Source organism: Conger conger, chromosome 14 (assembly GCF_963514075.1).
Source record: "Conger conger chromosome 14, fConCon1.1, whole genome shotgun sequence".
NCBI classification, from domain to species: Eukaryota; Metazoa; Chordata; class Actinopteri; order Anguilliformes; family Congridae; genus Conger; species Conger conger.
The window spans coordinates 36,739,822-36,761,147 of NC_083773.1; the positions used below are offsets into that span (position 1 = coordinate 36,739,822).

Here is a 21,326-nt window from a genome sequence, read left to right on the forward strand (position 1 = left end):
CTGTAAATATCGACTAAAGGCGACTATTTTAATCTCATGGGTACAGAGCAGAAATTGTACCACTGTCCAAATACTTACAGACTGCACTGTATAATCAGGGTCTCCAGCTAGCCTTTAGGGTTCTACATGTGTAATCCTGTCTGATGGGTCCTGGGACTCTGGTTTGGGTCCAAACAACTGGGAGACCCTTGGTTAGCAAGATACAGCAGGCCCCAGAGTAAAGCAGTCCTCCATGAGATTTGTTCAAGCTGGGTTTTAAAATAGTTGGTACCTGGTTGACCAGGCCAGACCAGCTCCCAGTTTGGTTTGACCAGCTTAAGCTATAGTTTGAAACAGACAAACAACAAACTACCAGCAATAGCCGGTTGACCAGGTCTTACCCAGGTAGACCAGATTTGTGATCACCATGAGCAGCTTTAGCTGCAGCATAGCTGGCAAAGATGGATTTTACCGGAGGTTTTAAATGGTGCGGCCCAGATGTACAGTCCCTGTGCCCGTGCAGGCGTGCAAACTCAGGGAAGAAAGATGTGTGATCCTGGACCTGATAATTATAAAGATTTTAAAGAGACACATATAAACTATGTTTGTCTCTTTAAAAAATTGCCTTTCCTATTGGGATATGCCTGCACAGATGGGCTTGTTTTGTAAAAGAGGCTTGAGCCAGCTTTATACCACTTGTATTTATGCGGTACTGTTTGGGCCTAGCAACACTCCCGGCTGTGCCAATGTTCACAGTATTCAACGTGGGTCCGAGTTCCATATGGGAATCCAACAGGAATCCAATACAATAGGAATCTAACCAGAACATTCCCCAGCAGTGTCGAGTGTTTTGTATCAGGTGGGTGTACACTGGGGTCAAATGACAAAGGAACTCCCCTAGGCAGTTTTTTTAAATGTCTTGTCATTCATCACTGTTAAATGTCGACATCCCTTTGTCTGGGTGGCAAGTGTGTCTATCACACGTGTGCTGACATGTTGCAGTGGGAGTTAGTGGGCTCCAGAGAAGAGCGTTAACAGAACACACCGGAAGGCCAGAATGAGGAAGCACGATTTTTGGAAAATAAGTGTCTGAGGTGCGACTTATGACCCCTTTGTAGCTTTTGCAGTGTATGCTTTTTGGTTGGTCTCACTACGTCTCACTATGTTAGTGTTCCCCAGCCCAGTGCCTGTATTTTGGGTTAAAGACACACTGAAACAGGAGTTAGAGCAGCACTAGCTTCCGCCATATGATGTATACACAAGTGCAACAGATCTTTCTGGGTGAATTTTTGGGGAGTCAAATGAGGAGGAGGACGTCAAATGAGGATGCGCACCACTGCGTGAAAAGAAGATTGGAGGGGAACGGAAAAGGTGACAGACAATACATTGACAAAGACAGAGCCACTGGTACACGATGAAGTCAAATCTTGTAAAATCTCGTTTTCCACAAAGCAGATGGACGAAAAACTTTGGTCTGAAAATACACAAGTGTAACATTTTTGGAATACATACTTGAAGACGCGTCGGTATGCTTCTGAAGAACTTGACCTCAGCTTGCCTTTGAAACGGCGAAGGGCGAACAGCGCGGGACATGCACGCATCACACACGCTGACGTCCCCCACCCGCAGGTTCTCACGCCGCATTAGCCCATCTGTCAATCCGCCACATTACCGCCGGAAATGAGAAAGCAGCGGTACGGGGCGGGGCTGAACCCGCGGGGAGACGGCTCTCTATCTCCCGGGCCTCAGGGGACCGCTCGTCTTCGTTAGGCAGATAGCTCGATTGATAGATCAGCCGCCTGAAGGCCGCTCCTTATTTAACAGACAGGAGGAGGATTAGGGGGTAGCCGGTGCCATACGGAGCCCGAGAGGTGTTGTTGCTCACAGCGAGATTACCTTATGCGGTAATCTCGCCGCGGATATCCATGCCGCCATTTTCATTAGGAATTCGTTCGGCGAAGGTGAAAAATCGCAGCTCGGTGATGGACTACTGACAGCGGCAACCGAGAGCCAATCAAGAGGCAAGGAAAATTACACTATGTGGAAGGAGGTAAAAATTGCTAGAAGGTGAATCGTACATGCCTTACACCCCCTGAAGGGAAACCACAGGGTCTGCTGCGGTGGGGGACAGGAGACCCCCCACAGGATTCATGAAGAGCATCGTCTCAGAACGAATGGCCTCCCCTGGGTACGCAAATCCTTATATGAAGAGACCTTGTATGTTTATTTATCTTTCAGCTTCATACGATTCCTTTCTCCCTTCAGGGCCTGGTCACCATAAATCCTGTTTTCTTAGTTTCCTTGAGGAAACCAGGAATATATAATTACAGTTTTTTATGAAGATCTAAGGAATGCATTACGGCAGTCCCTTTTTCTTATGGAGTTCCATGAATACTTTATGGTAGTACCTTCTTCTTATGAAGTTCCCAGGAATGCTTTATGATAGTCCCTTTTTTTTATAAAGTTCCCAGGAATGCTTTATGAAAGCCCATTATTCTTATGGAGTTCTATGAATACTTTGACAATACCTTCTTCTTATGAAGTCCACAGGAATGATTTGTGACAGTCCCATTTTCTCATGGCATTCCCTGAATTTTTTTTTATTACAATCCCAGGAATACCTTATGATAGTCCTTTTCCTTATGGATTTCCCAGGAATGCTTTATGACAGTCCATTTTTCTTATGGAGTCTCCAGGAATACCTTATGATAGTCCCTTTGTATTATGGAGTTCCCAGGAATGTTTTATGACAGTCCCCTGTTCTTATGGAGTTCCCAGGAATACTTTATCACAGTCCCATTTCTTTGGGCATCCTCAGAATAGGCAATTAGGGTCCCATTTTCCTGTTCTGGATTGCCATTCATCACCTTAAAAGTTTGCTTTGCAGAATATGCAAAATGAGTGAAAGCAGAACAAATATTTCTGAAATCACTTCCTTTCAGTCTCAGATTTTTCATGATAAAATGACTTCGTAAGAATGACACACTTAAGACTCGCGACTTCAGGAAACAAGGTCGTGGGGCTGAAGGTCCCTGGGTGAAGAGTGATTGATAAGTGTGAGCTGTTCATAAATCATGGCTGACTGTGAGTCCCAGCAGAAGATGGCAGGTGGATTCAGGGCTTGCATTAAAGAGCCCTTATCGGTGATGCTGACACTAGCCCCGTTTACATGAAGCCTTTTATTCCATATTTTATCGAATTAACAGGCCGATCGGAATAAAGATGCCTCATGTAACCACTCAATAAGAACAAATTATCCTATTCCGATTGAAATTTTATTTGGTTTAAAAGGGGTAGTCTAAACCTTTTGACAATCCAGTTAACAGGAGAATACACTCACCGAGCACTTCATAAGGAACATTTTTACTCTATTACACCTAATTATTCAAGCGATTATCTAATCAGCCAATTGTGTGGCAGCAGTGCAATGCACACAATCATGTAGATATAGGTCAGGAGCTTCAGTTAATGTTCACATGAACCATTAGAATGGGGAAAAAATGTGATCTAAGTGACTTTGTCCGGGGAATGATTGTTGGTGGTAGACAGGGTGGTTTGAGTATCTCAGAAACTGCTGATCTCCTGGGATTTTCACACGCACTAGTCTCTAGAGTTTGCAAAGAATGGTGCAAAAAAAGTTCTGCAGACAGAAATGCCTTGTTAATGAGAGGCGTCAGAGGTATGCAGAAGAGCATCTCTGAACACACAACACATCATAACTCTACATGGACAGGCTACAGCAGTCTAAGTCTAAGAAGTCAAAAGTCTAAAGTCTAAAAAATAAGTCTAATAAATACCTAATAAAGTGCTCACTGAGTATGTCATCTAAACACTTAAACCAACTACTTTCTTTGGATTAAATATATATTGTATGTTCGTTCACAGGGGAAGTGACACCACCGAGTTTCGACTCTTTTTTTTTTGTGCAATCAACATTAAACATTAAAAGAAGCAAAAAATCTTGAAACGCTTCGGTGGTCGCAAGATAATTGTATACAGCTGATGCTGCTGCCAGAAAAGTGACGGCAGAAATGCAATTATTGTACCTAATACACAACGCATGAGATCATTCTGCGTATGTTAAAATGTGTTATTCTGATTAAATGCTCGGCATGTAAACACACACCTTAATCAGATCAAATTTATTCAGTGTGCATGTGAAGGGCTCATTTGGAATCGTCAATCGGAACGAATTATTTGGAATGAGGAAATATTCTGCGTGTAAACGCGGCTACTGTGGGTCGGCTGGTTGTTATGTCGGCATAACCGGGTGAATAGGTAACTGCCTTGGGCCTTTGAGCATCCTTAGATTTATTTTTCTACATGTGAGGACAAGGCTGAATGCTAATTTGTGTGCTGTAGCTAACGGCTGTTAACAGCTGTTAACAAAAATGTCACGCTTTTAACAACACGTTTGAATTCAGTCTTCGGTGCTTGATGGTCGGTAGGACATATCTTAAAAGAGGTCCTCCAGAGAAAATGTAGCCTACGGCCTCCAGTAGCTTAGAGCAGGATTCTTCACTCCTGGTCCTGGAGAGCCGCAGGGTGTGCTGGCTTTCATTACTCAGCAATGAATTGATCAATGAGAGAAGTTAATTACACAGTTAACTCACCTCACCTGCTTTCTTGGGTCTGAATGGGTTGCTGATATTAAGGTGAAAACAAAAGCCAGCACACCCTGCGGCTCTCCAGGACCAGGAGTGAGGTGTGCATTTAGAGCACTGGTTTAGAGCCAGCCCTGTGTGTGCACGTCTATGTTCATTTCAGATTTCAGCCCCCACACAGTTCAACACTACTGTCCTATGGCCAGGATCTTCAACTCTGCCCCTCCAATCCAAATTATTTTCTCCCGGGTAATTCATGCTACAAGCCAGATTGTCTTCACATCCAGCTCCCAGGTAAAGGGAGGGCGGAAAACCAGCATTACAGTAACATTACAGCTATTTAGCTGATGCTTTTATCCAAAGCGACTTACAGTTGATTAGACAAAGTAGGGACCAATCCTCCCTGGAGGATGTGGGGTAAGGGCCTTACCCAAGGGCCCAACAGCAGTGGCTACACTGCGACTTGGACCACCAACCTTCTGGATTCCAGTCAAGCACCTTAGCCACAGCAGTTCTCAGCCCTTGAGGACCGTGAGTTGCTGATCCCTGTCTTATGGTAACCAGTAACCAGAGACAGGGGGTACACAAAACGAGCTCTTTCCGTGATTAAATGCACTAGCCTATTAATGTATTTACTTGTATTTTATCACGAACAGCAACTGCCCACTGATGTTTTTGAAACCTCAAGCACTTGTTACCATCACTACAGTTGCGCATGTCATTTCCTACAGTTCAATATATTAGTCAGTTTAATAAATCAGTATTTTTGAAACAATTTTGGCGTGACTGCTCTGTGACTTTAGCCAATATTTTCCATGAGAAACACCCAGCCTTAATTATTATGCGGTTGCTTAATCTACCGTTTGATGACTTCTGGCCCGTGGAGTTGAAATAGTGTGATTCCTGTTGCAAAGATTCTCCCAGTGCACCTTAGAGGTCCATTACCAGGTCTGTGTATTGCTTGCACCTTGATTTATACCTGCTCTTTAGAGGCTGAGAAATCTCTCTCAGAAATCGACCCCCGTTAATTGCGAGAACTTCGGTAAATTCAACGGAATACATAATCAGCCAAACGTATAATATCTTTGCGCGATCCTCCCTTAAGAGCATTAAGGAGAAAAGCTTAGCTGGCGGTGACCTGGATATATAACCTGCATTCTCCACTTCCAGCCCTGTGCGCCTGATTGATACATAACACGCATGATTCCGCATCATATCTGTGTCTGAAAGCACACCTGGGTTCAAATAGTATTTGTTCGGGATTCAAATAATTTTCTGTGCTCTATTAATCTTGCCTGGTGCATTTGGGCCATTGGGTGGAGTTAACACTTTTGGGATTATTTCATTTGTTCCAAAACACCAGGCAAGCTTAGACAAATGCAGAAAAGTATTTGAATCCGTGGCAAATACCACGTGAATCCAGATCCATGTTTCAATTCCAACAACAAAAGAAGTGCAAGACTTTGTGCAGCCTCCGTTAAGTTTATGAAAACGCTTCAACGATACGATGAACAATTTCAACAGAAACCGCAGCACGAGTATTTAGTTGATGTTTCATTTTTTGGTCCAATTTGCATACAAATAACAGTGTTCACAAATCAGGTTGTGAAAGAAAATAAGTAAATACGGAAAATACTAAAGCAGGCTCATCAGTGCTGATCAATGCCAGAACAGCTTTGCTTCACTCCAGATGTGTCCTCTTTCACTCAGTCAACTCATTTCATTTCAGAAAAGCCTGGATGACTTGAAGAGAGTGGTTGCTGAGAAACATCCTGTAAGCTCCGCGTCGAAGCTGTTTCTGTGTGCTGGGAAGTGGTAGACCGTTATCACGCTCCTGCTCCTCCGCACAGCCTGGCCGTTCTGTTATCCCTGTTACCGCTATTAATCAGCTGAGCTTTGCAGGCTTGAGCACAGAAGCATTAGCCCACTAGCGGCAACATTAGCGGTCTAGCAGCAGAATTAGTGAACTAGCCACAGCATTAGCATATTAGCACATTAGCCGCAGCATTATCACACTAGCCGCAGCATTTGCACACCAGCCCAACTGCAGCATTAGCACACCGGCTGCAGCATTAGCACACCGGCTGCAGCATGAGAACACCAGCTGCAGCATTAGCACACCGGCTGCAGCATTAGCACACCGGCACCGGCTGCAGCATTAGCACACCAGCTGCAGCATTAGCACACCAGCCACAGACTGGTGCACTAAAGGCAGTATTAGCGCACTAGCCACAGCATTAGCAGAGGTCTTTGCTGCAGTGAAATCTGTGTGTTGGGTGGATAAGGTGGCCAGAGATGGTAATAGCGGTTGGCAGATTGGATGTAGAAACTGGTAGGTGGATGTAGCAAAGAGGCTTGGGTATGGGGGGGGGGGGGGGTTAGCGTTGGGGGTAATGAGAGGAGAGAGAGAGGGTTACTGAGGCTGGGCAGATGGGGAGGGGGGAGACCTGTGACCTATGATCAATGTGGCAGTTCAAGCTCAGCTGCCAATTAGCAGGCAGTAACAAGCCATGCAGCTGCCCCTTTAGCACGCCATCGATATCCACTGCCTAACCTGCCTCAGAACCTACAGAGGCGGCTGCACGCCTGATCTTCCCGCTCCCGCTCCAGAAATGAAGAGGCTCGCGCTCCCTCAGAACTCTGATAATTGCCATTGGAGGCTTTTAATTAAATCAATGAAAGCTATTATGGCAATTACAGCGGGAAATGAGAACACATTGTACCCGGCTCAATATGTTTAGTAAATGCTGTCACCGTTATTACCAAGAAAATGGCGGGGACTAATTTTACCTTAATGATGTGTCTGTGAACCACAGCTAGCCTTCACATGGACTCACCTCCCACCCCCCTACATGCACACACACACACACACAGCACTGACACCCATACACAAACACACCCGCATGCGTACACACACACACACACACACACACACACATATGCACACACACAACACAGACACCCACACACAAACAAACAAACACACACACACACACGCACACGCCTGCACACACACCCGCGTACACAAACGCGCGCCGACATTAAACAAATTGGACACAGTGCCACTCTCTTTGTGTTGCTTCCCTAACATCCCAATTGCACAAAACTAATTTTGCTGATCAATAATTCATTAGTATGAGAAGGGAGCTGGCGGTCTCCCTCCACTTCAAGGTGAATAACAATTTACCTTCAAACAGCATCCATCGCCCCGCCGCTCACGCCGCTAGGCTGCCGCTCATTACCATGCGCAGACCTGCTGTTCCCCGCGCCACTCCACCCTCCATTCACATGCAAATCCGCCGCTGCCGCGCCCGCAAAGCTCCCTCCGCACCCGGGACAATAACGATCGTCATCCGTCTCCTCTCGCGCCCGCGCGCCCTATTCCGTCGCTCGTCTGTGTTTTCCCCTTCAGTGCTCGCACAGCCCCGACACCTCCGACAGGTACAGGTTACAACCGCTCTATTAGGTGTTTATTAATCTAGGCTTATTGGTCCGAACAACAACCCAACCTCTTGGCCGTGTCTGCATGTTTTTTACGGATTAAGTCGCCGCCACGTGATTGGCGGATTAGGTATTTACATTAACGAGCTGGTGTGCGGGTGGTCGCCGAGCTCATGTGATTCTGTAGGTGTTCACATTTCACACGTATGTAGCATGGCTTACACGCGCGCAGCCTTCAGAAAGAACCAGAGCGTCCACAAACACTGGTGTCTGAAAACCGAAAGGAAATGACTTCAGTTCTGCGGCAGCACAATGGTGCTGTCAGCTCTGCGATTACGCTGTCATTCAATACCCAAGTTGCATGCTAATTACAGACTAATTTTCACGACGATTAATCAAACATGTCAGGAGAAAATCAATACACCGGGCAAAAATATCCATTTGAGCGGATTCCATCATTGCACACAAACAGCATCGTGAGAATTCTTAAGCAAACTGACATTTGATACGAATCCCGTTTTCCCCGTGCCGATTTGTGTACTGAGTCCCAGGAAATAAGGCGACTGGTAAGATTCTGCTTCCTTAAAGATTAGTTATGATCGCAGAGGGAGTTCAGCACCCCAGAATATGCACAAAGTAGACATGAAGGACCATCAATTCAAGCTCAGAATCCATGCCTCTTTTGGTGTGTTAGCCTCTCGGCAAGAGGAACTGGGGCCAGTTACACAGAAACTGTCCACCTGGAATAGCACAGCCAAGCATATCTTAAACGAGACACGTTCATTGGTGTGTGTGTGTGCGTGTGTGTGTGTGTGTTTGTGAGCCCATTCCCTATGAGTTTACATGCAGACAAGGCTATTACTGTTGCTGCAGATAATTAGCTACTGTCTCAATGCAAGTTGATGAGTTTGAAGATAATGGTATGTTTTGTTTCTGTAATGGCTTCGCAATGACCTCGGAGTTCTTTACAACCCAACTGTCTCGAAGTACAAAGCAGCGAATAAATGAAAAGGAAGCAGACTTTTAAAAATATGACCAATAAAACATTTGAGGAAGGCATCATCTGCCTGTCATAAATTTTACAAGCAGCCATTGTGGGTTGTAGAATAGGGTAATGTGCAGCTAAGTTGTAAGTAAAATTTGTTTATTGAGGTATGGTTGTTCCTGATTTACAGAGAGTAAATGCCTCCAACATTTGGCTTTACTGGTGAACATTCTCTCCTACCAGCTGTCAAGAGAATGGAAAAACTCTGCTGATCTGTATTTCCTGATTAATCAGGAACAATTCCACTCCTGATTTAACACTCTGGAGGAGTGCATTATGGGAAGCTGTGATTCTGTGCACCTGTAGCAGGAGAGCATTATGGGAAGCTGTGATCCTGTGGGTCTGTAGCAGGAGAGCATTATGGGAAGCTGTGATCCTGTAGGTCTGTAGCAGGAGTGCATTATGGGAAGCTGTGATCCTGTGGGTCTGTAGCAGGAGTGCATTGAGAGGCAGTGCACCTGTGGGCCTCTCGCAGAAGTGCATTATGGGAAATGGAGTATTTCCTGCTTACCTCATATAGAGTGATGACTCCGTTGGTCTCGTTCGGGGCTTTCCACTGCATCAGGATCTTCTCCTCATACGGATTGCTCTGTATGGACTCCGTGGGGACTGAGCCAGGCACTGAAACACACACACACACACACACACACACACACAGTGAGTTCACAGCAGGGAGGAATGAAGACATGGGCTCCAGTGCTGACCTGTAGCTCAAGGCAGGAGCGGGGTGGGGGGGTGGGTGTTTGCAGACTAAACCAGATAGAACCAGCTTGTTTTCTGCAAAAACGTGTACAGAAAGAGTAACAGCCTGGCGGGAGGGCAGGAGGAAGGGACCGAGCCATTAGGACCGAAACCCGCAGGTGATGTGTGGTTTGGGGCCGTCTGTGTCTAACCCCGAGCTCTCCCCAGAAATCCCAGCCGCGCCGTCCGGGGGAGAAAAAACAACAACCGAGGGGCTCCTAAACGGCGGGAGAACAAAGGCGTCTTAATTCGTCAGGATGTCGGGGAGAAGATGGCGCCTCTGGCTTCACCCGAGGACTCCTCTCAGGAAATTTCCTGGGGGCATTCTGACTGATTTCCTGCGCGCTCGCAGAAGTATAATGAGTTTAATTCTTCACAGCCGGGGAAAGCCGCTATAACAGCTTTGTTAAAAGGCCGTTTAGTCTGACTTAACGAGCACGCGTGGGGGTGCGCGCGGTGCTCCCCGGCCTCTCTAATTGGATGGGAAGACTCGGAGCTGCGTGGTGCGTGGGTACAGGAGTACGGCTCGCTCAAGAGCACGGAATGCGGAGGCCGCCATTTTAGCATGAGATTCCTAGCCCGGACAACATCACAGCGACTAGCCCGAAATAAGACAGTGGGGTACTCAGGGCTCAGTGAAATGCACTCTGTTTAATGGACAGGGGAGAGCGATGTTTCGACTTCAAACAACATGGAAGAATGCGTTTTTATTTTCGGTTTTTGACTCGGAGGAACACATCGTTTGACGTGGAAACGTCAGTCTCTCCTGTCCATTAAACAGAGTGCATTTCTCTGAGCTCAGTGTGCCCCATCCTCTCTTATTTCAGACTAGACCCTGTGTAGCGGGGCAGCCTGTAGCGTAGTGGTTAAGGTAAATGACTGGGACACGCAAGGTCGGTGGTTCTAATCCCGGTGTAGCAACAATAAGATCCGCACAGCCGTTGGGCCCTTGAGCAAGGCCCTTAACCCTGCATTGCTCCAGGGGAGGATTGTCTCCTGCTTAGTCTAATCAACTGTACGTCGCTCTGGATAAGAGCGTCTGCCAAATGCCAATAATGTAATGTTATGTCGTTTTCTGGGTAAATCTCATGTAATCTATCTGTCCTGGTAGTAGAGCACCATTGGGTCCTCCCTCTCTTAGCTGGCTTGTTGTGCTATGGGTAGGCCATTTTGTGATAGATATGTCTGGGCACCTTATGGAGATTCAAATTAAGGCCATTTTCTTCCCCCCCGTCACAAACAATAGCTTTGATTTCCCACCTGATTCATAATATTAAATTAGCAGAACAATAGGCTGCAATTATATCTGTAATCTGATTGTGTCCCATTTCTGAGAGGGAGAGAGAGATAAAGTGAGAGAGTGAGGGAGGGAGAGAGAGAAATAGAGAGTGAGAATGGGAGAGAAAGAGTAAGAGAGAAATGGAGTGTCAGAAGGAGGGAGAGAGAGAAATAGTGATAGAGAGAAATAGAGTGAGAGGGAGAGAGAGAAATGGAGTGTGAGAGGGAGGGAGAGCGAGAGAAATAGAGTGATAGAGAGAAATAGAGTGAGAGAGGGAGAGAGACAGATGAATAGAGTGAGAGGGAGAGAGAGAGAAATGGAGTTTGAGAGGGAGGGAGAGAGAGAAATGGAGAGTGACAGAGAAATAGAGTGAGAGAGGGAGAGAGAGATAGAGCGAGAGGGAGAGAGAGAAATGGAGTGTCAGAAGGAGGGAGAGAGAGAAATAGTGATAGAGAGAAATAGAGTGAGAGGGAGAGAGAGAAATGGAGTGTGAGAGGGAGGGAGAGCGAGAGAAATAGAGTGATAGAGAGAAATAGAGTGAGAGAGGGAGAGAGACAGATGAATAGAGTGAGAGGGAGAGAGAGAGAAATGGAGTTTGAGAGGGAGGGAGAGAGAGAAATGGAGAGTGACAGAGAAATAGAGTGAGAGAGGGAGAGAGAGATAGAGCGAGAGGGAGAGAGAGAAATAGAGTGATAGAGGGAGGGAGAGAGAAATGGAGAGTGACAGAGAGAAAGAGTGAGAAAGGGAGAGAGGAATAGAGAAAGAAAAAGAGAGAGAGCCAGCGAGAGGTGCGCCGGCTTTTTATTTTCATCCCATAAAAGATAAATTGGCGATGTACCACATTAATAAAAAGCTGATTAGCTCCCTGCGAAGAGAATGTGAATGACATGTTTCATTAAGTTCTCACCACAGTGGCCCATTGTAGTTTTTTTCCCTCGTATCCGGTGATAATGCTTCTGACAGCTGTATATGCCAGTGAGTGAAATCCGCGCCGTCAAATTGCTTCCAGCTGGTCTGCGTACACCCCGGTCCGGAACATGTGGCCCGTAATCAATGATAAGGCATTAGCCCTCTTTTACTGCTACCGCGGTTTGATATGACAGCTGTATTGCTCTATATAAAACGCGAAGGCTATATTCCTCTACATATCATTTGGAGGTTATGTTTTCTGCAAACATGAAACTGATTTGATTGTATTGGTTGCTCGAATAAGGTGATGCGGAGCCTTGTTTAATTGAAGTAAAAATATTTTTTTTTAAAGCGCCGATTCAGGAAAAGATTCAGGGGTGTCTCTTGTGGCTCAAAAAAACCCAAATGAATGCATTCAAAATCGAGAGTAAGCAAAACCAGAACGAAAGAAATGAAAATGAAATGTGGATGGCAATACGATAAGAGAGACTGTGTGTGAGGAGATCATATGGGTAGGCTCATTCCCATGGAGTCTGGTCCCTGGTGCCCCCCTTGTGCTGTGTTCACATCCTATGGGAGTTACTGAAATTCCCACCTTCCGACCGGGAAAATCCGTTTGTGTCAGGTAAAAAAAAGAAAGACACGGGAGTGTGTAAACGCAGCAAGAAGAATGGCCATGCCTGTGTTGATAAACACACTCGGTTTATGATTAGGGTGGCCTGTAGCGTAAGGTACATGACTGGGACCCACGAAGTTGGTGGTTTGATCCCTGCTGTAGCCACAATAAGATCCACACAGCTCACACACACAGAACCCTGCATTGCTCCAGGGGAGGATTGTCTCCTGCTTAGACTAATGAACTGTACATCGCTCTAGATAAAAGCGTCTGCAAAATGCCATTAATGCAATGTAATGCTACTACAATTGGTATGGTGTGGCCCACTTGTTCGCGAGGAAATAGAGCACACTACCATCTAAAGCAGCAGACCTTTATCGGGTGCCAATAAATATCACATCAAGTTTTAACGTTATCCTATTTTGTTTTTACAGTTGTGTGTCGGTCTTTATAGATTCCGACAGTCCGTTTCGGGACCGCAGAAGTCCACCCTACCCAGTGTGCCACTCTTCGGAGTGACAGGAAGCAGTCCCATCGTTCCACTCTCTCCTGAGTGACATGAGCATGGTGTCAGGTCATCAATGAGGGTGTGGCTCTGTGAGTGTTACCATGGGAATCTAGCCCTCAGATTTCAGCATGAAATGACTTTATTAGTCTATCTGGCTTCTTAGGGGAACCATTCATGTTAACGCTCAGTCAGCCCCTCCTTCATCCCCATTTTCAGATCTCATTCCTACAAAGTAGCTTCGAGATTATAAGGAATCTTTTTCATCTGCTTTAACGGGGTCCACTTAATTCATTCTTTTTATATACATATTTTCTGTAAATGTGTGCGTGTATGTGTGTGTCTGTGTGTATGTGTGTGTGTGTGTGCATGAGCGTGTGTGTGTCTGTATGTTTGTGTGCATGCGCACGCGCGTCTGAGTGTGTCTGTGTGTGTCTGTGTGTGTGAGCATGTCGGTGTGTGTGTGTGTGTGTGTGTGTATGCGCATATGTGTGTGTGCACAAGAGGTTACTGCAGGTTTTTGGCTGATAAAAATGATCAAAGCTTCCCAGACACTCTAGCTGGCAATAAATACATATAAAAATAAACATTTATAGGCCAGAGCCAAAAGTAATGGCTCTTACAGTCCTGAAATATGGATTGAGTTTACTTAGTCTCAAAGAACAGAAATTATCACTGTTCTCACCCCAAATCACCTTCCGGTAGGCTGGCACAAACCAGCGATTCCTATGGGACCAAAACCCCAATAAGAATCCACTTGCAGGAGGAGAAGGCTACATGGCTAATGATAATCTAAACTAGAACTTACAAGACATTCAACTAGAAGACAAGCAGCTGCCCACTTTCATGCCATGAAGTAGGGTTGCAAATGGAAGGACATCCTATAGCCTAAATAAGACAGCGGCCATCTATCAAGGCCCAGATGATACGTTTCGCCTGTCGTAAATAGGCCGTTTTCACTGTCACGTGATGATGTAGAATAGGTGAAAAGGCCTAAAGATTGTTGTTGCACACAACATGTGTGATCAGCAAGTTGTTGTTTGTCTTATCGTGACAGTAAATGCATTTTTCTGCACTGTAGGCCACACCTAATTAACGTGTCATCTCACGTCCAAAGAAGCCCATTGGCCATGATGAATAGGGGAAATATGGTTTCGTAACCTATGAGATTATTTCATTTTCACTCTGTAAAAGACAGATTTTTTTTTTTATTCAGAAGAAAAATAAGTTTCAGTAAACAACTAATGATGCAAGACGTTGACAGCTTCTTTTGTTGAGAACAGGTTTATGCACACACACGCACGCACACACACACACACACACACGCACGCATACACATGCACACGCACTTTTCTTAATCCAATTCATCCTGTCATGTAAAGCATGTGTATATTTGTATAATTTATCTTTAGAATTTTTTTCAAGAAATATTCCAAAGCCAAAAAATGCAATATCACGTAGTAAGATATTGGTGCCTATTGTGCACACAACAATAATAAATATGTTAAAAATATTAATCATATTAATGACAATAAATCCTAGTGCAAGCTCTAGAGTGTGTTTGTGGCCGTGTGGGTGCGAGAAAATGTGTGTGTATGTGGATGTGTGTGTGTGTATGTGTGCGTGGGTGTGTGTGTATGTGTGTGTGTGTGTGTATGTGTGCGTGGGTGTGTGTGTGTGTGTGTGTGCGTGTGTGTGCGTGTGTGTGTATGTGTGCGTGGGTGTGTGTGTATGTGTTTGTGCGTGTGTGTGTATGTGTATGTGTGTGTGTATGTGTATGTGTGTGTGTATGTGTGTGTGTATGTGTGCGTGGGTGTGTGTGTATGTGTGTGTGCGTGTGTGTGTATGTGGATGTGTTTGTGTGTATGTGTATGTATGTGTGTATGTGTGCGTGGGTGTGTGTGTATGTGTGTGTGCGTGTGTGTGTATGTGTATGTGTGTGTGTATGTGTGTGTGTATGTGTGCGTGGGTGTGTGTGTATGTGTGTGTGCGTGTGTGTGTGTATGTGTATGTGTGTGTGTATGTGTGCGTGGGTGTGTGTGTATGTGTGTGTGCGTGTGTGTGTATGTGTGCGTGGGTGTGTGCATGTGTGTGTGTGTGCGTGTGTGTGTGTGTGGGTGTGTGCGTGTGTGTGTGTGTGCGTGTGTGTATGTGTGTGTGGGTGTGTGCGTGTGTGTGTGTGTGTGTGTGCCTGCCTGTGCGTCGATCCGTGTGTGCGTGTGTGTGTATTTGTGTGTGTGTGTGTGCGTGTGTGTGTGTGTGTGTGTGTGTGCGTGTGTGTGCGTGTGTGTATGTGTGCATGGGTGTGTGCATGTGTGTGTGTGTGCATGTGTGTGTATGTGTGCGTGTGTGTGTGTGTGTGTGCGTGTGGGTGTGTGCGTGTGTGTGTGTGTGTGCCTGCCTGTGCGTCGATCCGTGTGTGCATAACTCCAAAGCTGTTGTTTGGATGCGGAGTCACTCCTCCTCAGTGATACTTTAGTGGAGGGGCAGATGATGCACGCCATAGACCCAAAATGGCCGCCTCCTCCAGCAGCTGTGCACACAGTTCGCCTGGGAGCAGACATTTATTCAGCTACACGCATAATGCGCTCCTTAAAACCAAGACAGCAGACACTTTTCTCACTTTTTTTATTACTTGGCATAAAAAGGAAGCAGAGAAAAAATTAATTGTAAAGGAATCTGATATGTTTCGGAGAGCCCAAGGGAGGAATCCAAATGAGACTTTGCATACAAATGCTAGCAAGCCCTCCAGTCCAGCTCTCCAGTACAGCAGGAAAGTGATAAAGTACAATGTGTCTCTGTTTTAACTAAAGCGCGCCAGGAGTTGACTAGAAATTGTGTAAATGTATCCTCTTTTGTTTTGCTTTCTTTTCTTAGTTAGAGTTAAAAATTACATTTTCAAAATGAAATGTGACTGAAGTTGCTATTTATTTCCTTTAAGGTGTGATGTTTGCTTGTGAAATATCTTTGACATCCTTTTGACTCTGTCATGGATATGCAATCCACTGATAAAAATAGCTGGTTAGGATTAATATAATTCATTACCAAAATAGGCCATAGTTCATTTTACACAGCACAGGGCAGCTAAATGTACAGGTAAATAAATATGCACTGCATGTTTGCATTCCTCCATAAAACCGTTGCCAAATAAAAACACATAAACAAGGATCCGTTCCTGGTAAATACAGTTTACCATTAAGTACTGATGGAGTCATTCTAATCATTGATTGGTCAATTTGATTTACACAGTAGCAACACTCAAAGATAAATGCCTGCAGAGAATCAATATGTGGAAACATCCCAGCTGGTTGTCAACAAGTGACAAGCAAGGACAGCTAAGATGCACTGATAATGCACTCTGGGATATTCGAGGACATCCAGTGGAGGCCCTGCCAATGTGCATATATCTCAAGGCTGCGGCATTAGAAAAAGAGCAGGCAGACGTCTGAAACCAAATAATATCAGGGCTCCTGATGTCACTAAAGGGCAATTTCCCAGCGCTCATAAAAGTCACACCATAGAGGTGAGAGGGATTGCAGCCCACAGACACACCCAACTGCATATACAGGCCTATCTTCTTTAGCACGTCAGCGCAGGTGCACTGACACACCCAGCTGTGCATATACAGAACGCATGTCTTCTTTAGCACGTTAGCGCAGGTGCACTAACACACCCAGCTATGCATATACAGAACGCATGTCTTCTTTAGCACGTTAGCGCAGGTGCACTAACACACCCAGCTATGCATATACAGAACGCATGTCTTCTTTAGCACGTTAGCACAGGTGCATTGACACTCATTGGTAGGGGAGTTTGTGTGTGTGTGGGTGTGTGCGCACATGTGTATTCCTGTGTGAATGCCTGTGTATTTTCAGAGTATGTGTGTGTCGGTGCATCTGTGTGTGTGTGTATGTATGCGTATGTGTGTGTGCGTGTGTGTGTGAGTGTGAGTGTGTGTGTGTGTGTGTATGTGTGTCTGAGTGTGTGTGTGTGTGAGTGTATGTGTGTGTGAGTGTGTGCGTGTGTGTATGTGTGTGTATGTGTGCGTGAGTGTGAGTGTATGTGTGTGTGAGTGTGTGTGAGTGTGTGTGTGTGTATGTGTGTCTGAGTGTGTGTGTGTGAGTGTATGTGTGTGTGAGTGTGTGCGTGTGTGTATGTGTGTGTATGTGTGCGTGAGTGTGAGTGTGTGTGTGTGTGTGTATGTGTGTGTGAGTGTGTGTGTGTGTGTGTGTGAGTGTGTGTGTGTATGTGTGTGTGAGTGTGTGTATGTGTGTGTGTGTGTGTGTGTGTGTGTGTGTGAGTGTGTGTGTGTGTGTGTGTGCGCGTGTGCGCGCGTGTGTGTGCGTGCGTTCGTGCGTCCGTGCGTGTGTGTGTGTGTGTGTGTGTGTGAGTGTGTGTGTGCACGTGTGTGTGCGTGCGTTCGTGCGTCCGTGCGTGTGTGTGTGTGTGTTTGCGTGTGCATGCTGCAGGTCTCTCTGAGAGGCTCATGGAGTGTGGATGAATGGAGTGTAATGTGATGTCACAGACTCCAGTAAGAGCCTGAATGACATCATCACCGCGGGAGCTACACGCTACATTGAGAGTGTGATGAGTTTCCCAGGCTGCAGTCTTTAGCTCAGCGCTTTGACCGCGTCTCGCGTCGCGGAGCGTGCCAGGCCAGGGCCACCATACCTACTCCTGTCCCTCATACGCCATCGAGCCTAGCGGGAGAGAACTGGCCTTCCCGTCAACAAACCACAACACCGCAGTACATGACAGGCATCTAGATACAAGCTCAAATCAAAATCCACTTTTTCGTCAATTTAGTCATTTCTTCATCACCATACAAACAGGTCTTGAAGCACAGTATATTCCATTAAAATTAATAAAATTGTAGTACTTGTGTATTTTCAAACCGAAGCATTTTTCCATCCACTTCCTGGAAACGTCAAAATACGAAGTCAATATTTTTTGTCACAATCAGTGTTATTTCCTCCTCTAATGTCTGCCCATGTACCACGTCATTGTGTATGTATTAGCATAATACAGTAATGGTTCAGGGACAATTTGTGTCACTGCCAAGTCACTCTCGCTCATGCACTTAGTGGAGAAGCTTCCCTGCTGCGCAGTCTCTTTCTCCAAATTATACAAAATGGCGGCGCCCGTTACCTTGACGTCCGCGGTTTCAAAACACTTTTCCCAGTCAGCGGACAGTCAGCGGCTGACGTAACGGGCACTCGGCCCACATGAGCCCTACAGTCTATGAATCAAGCGCGCGACCTTCGCTCACAATCCAGCTATCCGTCTGTTATGCTACTCCCCTCCCAAGTCACTGAGGCTGTCTCAGTGGGCCCCTAATAAAGACGGCAGCGATGATCGCAAAGTTTAAAGCGCTAATTTCCGTTACTAAGGAAACTGACTAACTCACAGAAACGGGTGCATAAAAACGGGACACATAACCAGGAATTATAAATCCCAATTAAGCACCTGTCTTTTTGAAGGCTTCCTGCGATTCAGAGTCGTTTAATTGTTCATTAAAACACCCATTAATCTTGGAGGATGCATATTTATTTATTTTCTTGTTTGTAAAAAAAAAAAAAAATGAAGAAGAAAAAAACACTTCAAATGGAAAGCATGTCCAGGAAAAATGTTATTATTATCTATTAAAAACAACATAAAAAATGCCAATTACGGCATTTTCGAAAAAACAGCGCAAGCTGTGTGCTATCATAAAATTACAGGCTGGAGATTAAAGATTGTGAAATAAAGGTAATTAACGCGTCCTACACGCAGAGATCAGAGTTGCACAAAGTCTTGGACGTGGAACTGCATCGCGCAACAAAAGGATCTCAACTTTTTAAACGCTTCGGCCCGAAAGATGCTGAGACGGCACTGATTAAGGGCCGGAAATATACAGATTTAGTCTTTCGCGGGACATGGAATTTAATTAGTTCTGACAGTCAGCCGGATGCGACGGGAGTGGTAAAGGGCCTTTGGTGATAATGGTGAATGCGCTGTCCGTCCGTGCGCTTCGTAGAGCGCCGGTTCCCGGGCGGGGGGTTCGAACTCTGCGCCTTCCCGCTGTGAGGCGGCAGAGACACACGCCGCCCCGCCGAGCCGCCTGAGGGGAACGCCGTGTGAGGGGAGAGAGGAGTCCGCAGGGGCCCATTTCTCTCTCCCCCGCTTTCTCTCCCTCGCTTTCTCCCTGGAGGCTGGGCCCTGACCTCGCTTCAAGTGCACGCCATTGTCGCTGCGACCGACTTATCAACCGCGGCAGCGTCAGCCGTGGCTGCCTGTCACCTGCAGTGAGGGAGCGTCTGACAAGTGCCCTGAGTAAGGAATAATGTGTAATGCTCACTGTCACCTGCAGTGAGGGAGCGTCTGACAAGTGCCCTGCGTAAGGAATAATGTGTAATGCTCACTGTCACCTGCAGTGAGGGAGCGTCTGACAAGTGCCCTGAGTAAGGAATAATGTGTAATGCTCACTGTCACCTGCAGTGACGGAACGTCTGACAAGTGCCCTGAGTAAAGAATAATGTGTAATGCTCACTGTCACCTGGAGTGAGGGAGCGTCTGACAAGTGCCCTGAGTAAAGAATAATGTGTAATGCTCACTGTCACCTGCAGTGAGGGAGCGTCTGACAAGTGCCCTGAGTAAGGAATAATGTGTAATGCTCACTGTCACCTGCAGTGAGGGAGCGTCTGACAAGTGCCCTGAGTAAAGAATAATGTGTAATGCTCACTGTCACCTGGAGTGAGGGAGCGTCTGACAAGTGCCCTGCGTAAGGAATAATGTGTAATGCTCACTGTCACCTGCAGTGAGGGAGCGTCTGACAAGTGCCCTGAGTAAGGAATAATGTGTAATGCTCACTGTCACCTGCAGTGAGGGAGCGTCTGACAAGTGCCCTGAGTAAAGAATAATGTGTAATGCTCACTGTCACCTGGAGTGAGGGAGCGTCTGACAAGTGTCCTGAGTAAAGAATAATGTGTAATGCTCACTGTCACCTGGAGTGAGGGAGCGTCTGACAAGTGCCCTGCCTGACGTATAAAGTGTAATGCTGGTTGTCACTGAGTAAGGAATAATGTGTAACGCTTACTGTCACCTGGAGTAAGGGAGCGTCTGACAAGTGCCTTGAGTGAGGAATAATGTGTAATGCTGGCTGTAATCTGAATAAAGGGAGCGTCTGACTAGTGCCCTTAGTGAGGAATAATGTGTAATGCTGGCTGTGATCTGAATAAAGGGAGCGTCTAACTAGTGCCCTGAGTGAGGAATAAAGTGTAATGCTGGCTGTAAAGGGAGCATCTGATAAGTGCCCGGTGTGAGGAATAACGTGTAATGGTGGCTGGGACCCAAAGAAAGGGAGTGTCTGACAAATGCCGTACGTGAGGAATAATGGGCAATGCTTAGGGTTAACAATGCAGGCACCAAGCCAGAGACACAAACAAATGAAGATGTTTCACGCAGATACAAGGGATGGAAATAAAGGTGCTTTGAAAGTAGTCGCAACTGTCAGTGCCGCCCCGAAGGGTTTTCTTTCAGCCAAACTACATTGGAGGAGAATAATAATTACCCATAAAATGTGCTAAATTATGGGCCATTTACGTAATAATAACATTACATCGGAGGTCAAACATTTGCTGTACGTAAGATTTCTAATTCCTTTTCTGAAATGTGTTCCTGAACTTTCTCAGTGACTTTGAGAATTGTTTTGGTGTATGCTAGGGGGTGTGTGTGTGTGTAAAGTGGGGGGGAGGGGTTGAATTGTGTGGTTCTGTGTGAGATGTCCCCAATTCTAGGTCAGCTGATTTTTCTTAATTTTTCAGCTGATGGCACTTTTTATTGCAGTGTGTGTGGGTGTGGGTGCATGTTGGCGACCATGTGTCTGCGAGTGTGCAAGAGTGTGTGTGTTTGAGTGTGTGTGTGTGTGTGTGTGTGTGTGCGCAAGTCTGTGTGTGTTTATCTGTAAGTGAGGGCAAGACTGCCACGAGCCTGCCAGCTGCATTATCTGTGCGTGTATTTTCAAACCTGCTCCATGTTGTGAGTTCACCTCTGCAGCCTCTACACTCTGTACTGACAGGCATATGAATGTGATTCAATGCACAACCGACTCTTTAGTGATTCAATCTGAGCGCACAGCAGTGATGTTTATGGGGAAACTATGCAGCATTAATTTCACATGAGTTGACGACCCCACTGTAAACAGCTGGCTATAAACTTAACATTTCCCA

At 45.9% G+C, this 21,326-nt stretch overlaps 1 protein-coding gene across 1 annotated transcript in view; it reads right to left on the minus strand.

Annotated features, from left to right (window-relative positions):
- ptprt (protein tyrosine phosphatase receptor type T) overlaps positions 1–21,326 on the minus strand; it is a 323,151-nt gene that overhangs the window by 146,142 nt on the left and 155,683 nt on the right. The window contains exon 9 of the mRNA XM_061219124.1: positions 9,581–9,690. Coding sequence (XP_061075108.1) covers positions 9,581–9,690 — 110 coding nt within the window. The remainder of the gene's footprint in view (positions 1–9,580; positions 9,691–21,326) is intronic.